General features: G+C 43.7%; 1 protein-coding gene across 1 annotated transcript in view; it reads right to left on the bottom strand.

Moving 5' to 3' along the window:
* THADA (thyroid adenoma associated) overlaps window positions 1–8,183 on the bottom strand; it is a 306,833-nt gene that overhangs the window by 94,484 nt on the left and 204,166 nt on the right. Inside the window, exon 30 of the mRNA XM_006778691.2 lies at window positions 5–56. Within this exon, the coding sequence (XP_006778754.1) occupies window positions 5–56 (52 nt within the window). The remainder of the gene's footprint in view (window positions 1–4; window positions 57–8,183) is intronic.

The following is an 8,183-nucleotide window of genomic DNA, read 5'->3' as shown; positions in this document are numbered from 1 at the left end:
AAGTGTGTATTCATTCTGTGTTTGGAGTCCGAGAAGGCTTGTAACAAATGAAAAACCTAAACCAAAGGAGAGAAAAAGCAATATCTGCTGTGAAAATATATTTTTTCTAAATGCAAGTTCCTCCCTTTTAGGTTTCCTACAAATATTCCCCTCAAAGAAAACAGACACCTGCAGACTGTGGCTCCGGTCTCTTTGCAAAAGGCTTGTTGGTTTTGGAGGATGTAGCAAGTGGCCAGTGACCCACGTACCTGTGCTTTGGGTGCCATACATGATTCCAAAGAAAGGTGAGCAGACAATCATTTGATACGAGAGCTTACTAGTTACAAACAACCTATAAGTTGGTTTTGGCAAAGAGATGCAAACATCTTTCTCTATGTTAGCAGTCACTCACAAAAAATGTACCTCTTAAAGCCTAAGTCTGAGAATCTAACTGGTTTACATGTCTGGGTTTATCGGAACAGGCTTGGCTAAAGAAACAGGCCACAAGGACGCTTGCCTTTGCAAACACTCCACAGCGACATCTGTAAACTATTCAGATTTTTTAGCAGGTCTTTGCTGAGATTTCAGGAGTGGAGGCAGCAAGGCAGACACACCCCACTTTCTCACTCTTACATGACATTATATATTAGAATTAAGCAGAGAAGGACATATCCTGTTCTATCTCTGGATGTCTATATTTAGGACAAAGGCCACAGTTCCAGCAGACACATGACACAGGGCACGTGCAAGTGTGCATGCCCACCTACGTGTGTCATGGATTCACACTCCGATATGACATCAACGAGGCCTTTGTGAGGAGTACAAACCTGCAGAAGAGAAAGAAAGCGGACAAGGGCATAGATGAGATCCTCTGACCTTACCCAGTGCCAAGGAGAAAGACACATGTCAGAGAAATCCTTCAGTCGCCCTTATCTTAATCAAGGAGGAGGTGGGTGAGCAAAGCAAGTTCAGATAAGCACATGAAGAACTTTGAAAGGCTATTTTAAAACTCGGTTTGTTTTCTTTCGCTACTGTATCCTTCACCAGAGCTGCAGATGATTCTTTCTCAGCAATAAGATTGAAGTTTTTCTTTTTCTCTCATGTCAGTGAGGGGCATAATTGAGAGTTACATATGGAATGGAGTAGAGAAGAGCAAGGGGCCAAGATAAAAGAGACCTAGAGTCATTGGACTCTGAACAAGTCGGAGTTGGCACGTTTTCTGGGGTCAGACATCTGTAATTACCAACAACAACTATATACTGACCACCTTTTGTTTAGAGAAAAAAATAAATTGTGATGAATTTACTGTATGTGCCCTGGCCCGTGTGACTCAGTTGGTTGGGTGTCATTCTATGCACCAGGAGGTTGCTGGTTCGATCCCCGGTAGGGAGCATGCAGGAGGCAGCCAATTGATGTCCCCTCTCACATCAATGTTTCTCTCTCTCCTTCTCCTTTCCTCTCTCTCTAAAAATCAATAAAAAAATCTTTTAAAAAATTTATGTAACCACTATTTTTTTTTTCTAAACAGAAGTAACTGGACAGGAGAATGCACACATGTTCTTATGGAACTGAAAACGCTTTCTCTAATAATGGACCTGTTATTTCAGAAGCAACAGATCGAATATCACTACTTCACCACACCCCCACAGGGACCCAAACCACCCGTCCTGAAGTCTGGAGAAATGGGTCTGGCTGGGGCTTCTGTTCTTCTGTGGTGACTGCCAGAGTGAAAAAAATACCTTCCTCTGCCTGAATCCCACCAGCCTGAAAGACTTGGCAGTGTCACTGGGCCTCGCTTTACTTTTCTCCGCAGCTGCACAGACCCAACCACCGGGGCTTTTCATGGTGTCACAGGATCGTAATTAATCAGCAGACACCAGCAAAATACATGACTGTGGAACTAACTTGTAAAGAAAGCTGTGAGATTTTCAAATGCCTCTCATTTAGAAGCAATCGCTTCAAAAATAACTCCTGATGGATGTTTAAACTTAGTCCTATATTTGCTCACCTTACTTGGCAAAAACAAGGCTGTTTTTGAAACGCTTGGTAGCTCTGGTTTATGAAAATCAGCCTAACAGGTCCATCAATTTTGTCACCTTGGGTACACACCACACAACAATTGTGATCCTGGTCATTCATTGGGAACGGAGAACTCGGAGTGTGGTCGAGCCCACGCCTGGCATAATTTGGAAACTGCTTACAATACAGAGCTGCCCTGCCCCAAGCTGCCGGAACTGAGGCTGAAGACCAACTGAACGCACACGAGAGCTGCGAGTAGTCGAGTAGTCGCTTTCCGTGTCCCCAATTTGCAATGGGATTCAAACATTCCAGCCAGATATTTATTAAAGAGCTATCACCACTAGGGACTGTCCTGGGAGTCACAGCAGAGAACAGAGTTCCTGCTCCCCTGCAGCTCACATTCTAGTCCCGGATACACGGAGAATCAATAGCTTCCTGACTCTGCCTGGCAGGGAGACACAGCCACGCGGCAGCACCGCCACCACTTCCTCCGCTTCCCCACCTCACCTTGCACCAAGTCAGGCACAGCCGGAGTTCAACAACCATTCGCTGAATGATGTCAGGATCTGGTGCCTCTTGCTATACTAACTCTGCCTTTAGGCACAAGCCCCTGGGTTTCGGGGAGTGCTGTATGTCCCCCCCCCCCCGTTACCCCGCTTCGTGGGAGTGGAGACACTGAGCTGAGTACCTCGCACCCCAGTGGATTTCTGATCTAGTGGGGAAGGCAGGAGGCTAGATGAGTGGTAAGAATGCAGCCCTAGGGGAAAGGAATGGGCGCAACACACACTTTGGAGCCAGGTGGACATGGGCGTCAACCTAGTTACTATTAGTGGGGCTTTGGGCAACTCACGGAAACAGGTTAACATCCATAATAACATCGACATTATAGGATTATAGAGGGATTTAAAAGAATATATAGTACTTGGCACACACTAGGCACCTGGGAAAAAAAGTTACTTCTCTTCCTTTTTCTGTCTGCTCCCTCCTTTCCAGCCCCCATTCCTGAAATAAACAGTCAGAGAAGGCTTTGTAGAAAGGGACATTCATATTTGGCCTTGAAAAAAATCTTGCCAGAATTGGGAGAACAATATACAAACAGAGGAACGGGAATTATAAAAAAAATTTTTAAGGGTCTTATAATAATGGTATTCCCAACAAAAAGAGTAAGCCTTACTGTAAACTATGGACTTTAGTTAATGATAATAATGTGTTGATCTTAGTGTATTAGTTGTAACAAACGTACCCTCTAATGCAAAATATTAATAGCAGGAGAAAACTGGGGAGAGGGGACTGGGAGGACCTGTTCAGTTTTTCTGTAAACCTAAAATTGTTCTAAAAAGAGCTATTAATTAAAAATCCTGGGACTGCTCAGGGGACAGCAAGTAGTTATGCGTGCCGAAAGCACAGCCAGGGTGTGTGTGGAAGGTGGGAGGAGACAGAGCTGGAGACAGATCTTAAATGCAACATCAAGAATATGTGTTCTGTTCTTCATAGCTTTTAAGTGATCAGATCTGTAACTTGGGGGGCAAAAGGCCAGGGTGGTGTAGAGGCTGGATTAATGGGCAACATGAACAACACTTCTGCAATAGTCCAGTCAGAAGGTGGTGAGGGGTGAAACCAGAGGCTGAAAACCAAGAGCCTTTGGACAAAAAAATGGCTGCAGATGTTTTATTTGATCTGCACGGTATTTTTAAACTTTCCTTTATGAATCAAGAGATTTCACATCAAACTCATCCTGATTTCCAATTTCTTTTGAAAAGTCAAAACATCTGCCATCTTGGGGCCACACTCCCACAGAGCCATTGGGCCTGGGCTGAGGAGCAGCAGCTGGCCCCTTTGACAAGCAATGCATGCTCAGGGTCCCCACTGTCTCCCTACTGACCAGTATGCATGGTCGCTTGGATGGAGTGTCCAGGTTTATCACTTATCTCATGCTCTCCTCCCCACCCCCCTCAACTTATGTAGAATCAAGAGGAAAAGAAATATTTACTGAACCCAAATCTCCATCAAAAGTTTGAAGACAAAGGATGCATCAAGAGGGCTGCATGTTTCTATCCACCCGCCTTCATTCACTTACTTGCCTGAAACAGACAGGACTGAATTTGTGACATCCCAACCTCACCCCAATCTAAACAACAGCAGCAGTGGAACTAAGAGGAAAAAGATACATTTGAGAGACTTTGGAGGCTGAAGAGGCAGGACTTGGCAACTGCTCTAGACATGGAGTTGAGGGTCAGGAAAAAGACTCTGAACTCAGGCAGCTGGTGCTGGAGGCCCACCCCAGCAGGGATCACAAGAGCACATGTAGCCTTTGTGGGAACGAGGGAAGGGATTTAATGAGTTTGGTTGGGAATGTCCAGTGATAACTGCTCTAGGGAGGGCAGAAGACCAGGAAGTCTTCTGAGAGTAGAGAGGAGCTCTATTAACAATCACACTGGGACAAGCAGGGCAGCTGTTTACCTCTAGCTATGGGAGGCCCTTTAGAAAAGCGTAGAGTGGATTTGGAGGTGTCTTTGGCAAAAGAAACAGGAGAAAGTGGTGTTGATTTAAGACAGTTGTGATTCAGTCAGAAAGAGACCAAAAGCACAGAGCAAACAACTGAGTGCAGACCAAGCAGCATCATCACGGCTACCATACGCTCCGGACTATCACAGGCTGGGACCATCACAGGCCGGGACCATTACAGGCTGGGACTGCTGAGAGATGAGGTGATCATCCAGGCTCTGACAAGGAGGGGACTAGATTTCTGGCCCCTGAGATGTGTGTCTAAATGAAACTGTGGATCTAAGGAAAGTCTGGAGAACCTGGAAGCAGTTACTCTCTGCCCACCCCCATCCCCACTCTAAACACAGGGAGACTCAGGGGAGTTTCCAACCATCTGTGTAAAGCATGGGGTCCATTCTGGCAGCTTTGAATCTTAAAAGTGACTCCACAGAACAAATGTAATGCTCTTTGAATAAATACCACAGGTCTGAGAAGAGTCATGAGGCAGATCCTGAAAAAACTTGCACTGCACCAGTAAAATATGTCTGGTTTGTGCTGCTGGACTAAAATAGTGACTGTGTTAGACAAGATCAAGATGATAGATGGCTATTTGGGAATGTGATGCTGAGATGGGTTTTCCTCTTCACCAAGCATGGCTTCCAGGCAGTTTTCCCCCTTATAAAATCAACAGCACCTGAGCGCCAGGAACCAGCAGGCTCCAGCAATAACAGGACCAGGGTAGGCAGGTCATGAAAAAGGACAACTCCAACAGAAAAAAGACGCTCATTTCAGAGGTCAGATACAAGTGGGTGAATGTATCATAATCATTAACAATCCCAAACTCTGAAGAGCAACAGACCTATCCACGTTTGCAACTGTATTTTCTTAAAAACAAATTCTATTCTTCTTTTGCAGCATGCAGCCTGGGGACGAACACTTTTGTCCCTGTCACATTCAGCCAAGTATAAAATTTCTGCATCTGCCATTTTGCCCAGCTCCAACCCCCACAGCTAAGTCAGAGCCACATTTTTCCGAGCTCAGTGTTTACACAGGATTTTATTTCGGCTGGTAAAACATCTGTATTTTTTCAGGGACTTAAATAAATGATCTATGCCGGGAATGTACAGTATAGGGTGATGTCAGGCCCCCTTTTTTTCTCGACTCACTGGGCAGAACAGGCAAACATTGTTTCAGCCTGTCGGTGGGAATGTGAATATTTATCCTGTCGACTTAATTCATACAAACAGAACTAAACGCAGGCAGGCAGAAGTATTTTATGGCTTTAAGTCAGACTGAAGGGGGGCAGTGGTGTGACGAGGGGGATGGCTGAGGGAGGAACCTAAACTTTCTAATTCACAGAAACATGCCTAATCATATAACTGCCGGGAAATGGAAATGGATACAGCAAAAATCATTTAAAAGGCAGACTGTGTGCGTGTGTGTGTGTGTGTGTGTGTGTGTGTGTGTGTGTGTAGACGGGAAAGCAAGAGAGAGAAGTTTTCTAACGTATTTGTCATTTCTAATTATTAAAACGTGGGTTAGTATTTAATCGTCTGCTTCAGGCATATCTTATCTCCAACAGGACCACAGGCTTCTCAGAAGCACCCCTCTTTTACTTCCAGTGCAGGGCATGGTGCTGGCTGGGTGTACGTACCTGCCTAGGTCATCTGTGCAGAAAGCTCAACATAACCTTTTTTATTAACAGCCCCACTGCTCCCAGCCTTGGAGGGTCAGTGTCGACTGGGGGCATGACCCTGGGACACTTAAGTTGCTCATCTTGGTCGTCCCTACGAGAAAGGGCTCAGTGGGCCTGTGCCACCCACAGGTACCCACCAATCTGATCCCATGCTGGAGGGCAGGCCAGGAAGCACTTCAAGTGGTTACTCCCCAAACCTCAACCTGTTCATCAGATGAGAACACATCCTTAGAAAGGTCTGGGTAAGTTCCCAAAAGGTAACGCTTTGCTGTGCTGGGAAAAGGTCACCAGCTACAAAGTGTAATCACTTCCTAGCTGACTCTGTTTTGGGGAAAACAAGCACAGGAAATAGGCCACGAATATCTTTAAGGACTAACATCTACAAAAACACAAAGTCTCTAGGGGCCTGGAAATTGACTTTGTTGTCTCAAATCCGTTCCCTCCTTTCTATTGACACTCCCACAGTTCTAGTTCAGGAACCCAAAGACCTTACACCACTCTGATGGAAACAAGTTAACTGACTGGTCTTTGCCTCTAAAACTTATTTTACACATGGCTGCAGATAAATCTTAAAACCAAGCCCCATTCATATTACTCCCAAATTCAAAATCCTTCAATAATTTCCAACCTCCTATAGAATTTGCTGGGCGTTAAAGGCTCAACTCACCTTTCTACTAGTTGTTTTACTCCTTACTTTCTCCTCTTCATGTATCTATTCTGTGGCTACTGAGGCAGACAACTTCCCTTTCTGGACAACTTACAAACGCTTTTCTATGCAGGATGTTCCTTCCACTCTCCCCTATCCTCTCCAACTCTGCCTACTGACATTTCATTTCCGCTGTAAGGCCCACCATAAAACCTTCCTCAGCTTTCTTCAGTTGCCCCCAACCCCACCCTAAGAATAACTTTTTTTCCTATTCATTTTCATTTACATATATGTGTGTGTGTATATATATATATACATATGTGTGTGTATTCCTGTCATCATGGCTATCAATCTACAATTTCCCTGTATAGCTCTTTGAAGGAAGGGACTGTGTCCCAGTTTTCATAGCCCGGGACCCCAAAAATAAGTAGCTTTGTCTGTCAGACAGACGAGCTCAATAAAGAGAGCATTTATTGACTTCTAGTTCTACCATGCCACCTTGCCAGCGGTGGTAGAGGCAGAACCTATATTCACACCAGCAGCTGTGGTACTAAACCTGTCTAAACTCTCTCCACACAAAAGGGTTGGGGAAAATACATAGCATTAAAAAGAGAGTGAGTACATGTTTTGCCTGAGTAATATCTGGCCCGGTGCTCCAAATTTTACAATTCAATTAGGAGTCTGGCACCCAGAAGAGGCATCAAGGGCCCTGAGCAACATGTTGGGTTTAGAAAGTGATGTCAAAAATAGTCAATCTTAACCCAACATACAAACAAAGACGTGCATTTAAAGAATTAACAATTTACAAAACACTGATTTAATACCTGTTCTAAACAAAGAGTTCCTAACTTTAGAACAGTGGTCACCAACCACCGGTGGTCCATGAGGTCCATAAGGTTGGCGACCACTGCTTTAGAACACAGATACATTTCTGAAAAGCTACGTATAAAAATTTTTAAATTACAAACTATTTATTTATAGAATAAATCTGTTTTAAGTTCTTTAGGGGAAGCTTTCTTATATATGATAATTCATCTTTCCTACGTATCTGGAGCTTTACCTATTGAATTTCCTTAAAGATAATATTTAGATCAATAAGAAATTCTTTAATGTAGCAAAACTTATTAATGAAAAATAATAGATAATTTGTTCAATCAAGATAGTTAACTTTAAAGCAATATAGAAGGAAAGAAGCTGACTGTAGTACGAATGAAACAAAATTAGTTAAGAATCAACAATTATTGCAGCTGAGTGATAGTTAAGATACGTGGGACTCATTACATTATTCTATCTACATTTGTGTATATTTAAATTTTTCCATATAAAAGTTTTAAGAAAGATTTAAAGAAGGATAAGAAG

This window comes from Myotis davidii, unplaced genomic scaffold, assembly GCF_000327345.1.
Source record: "Myotis davidii unplaced genomic scaffold, ASM32734v1 scaffold6, whole genome shotgun sequence".
NCBI lineage: Eukaryota > Metazoa > Chordata > Mammalia > Chiroptera > Vespertilionidae > Myotis > Myotis davidii.
Note: the sequence above shows the minus strand (reverse complement) of the source record. Positions and strands in the feature narration are given on the sequence as shown.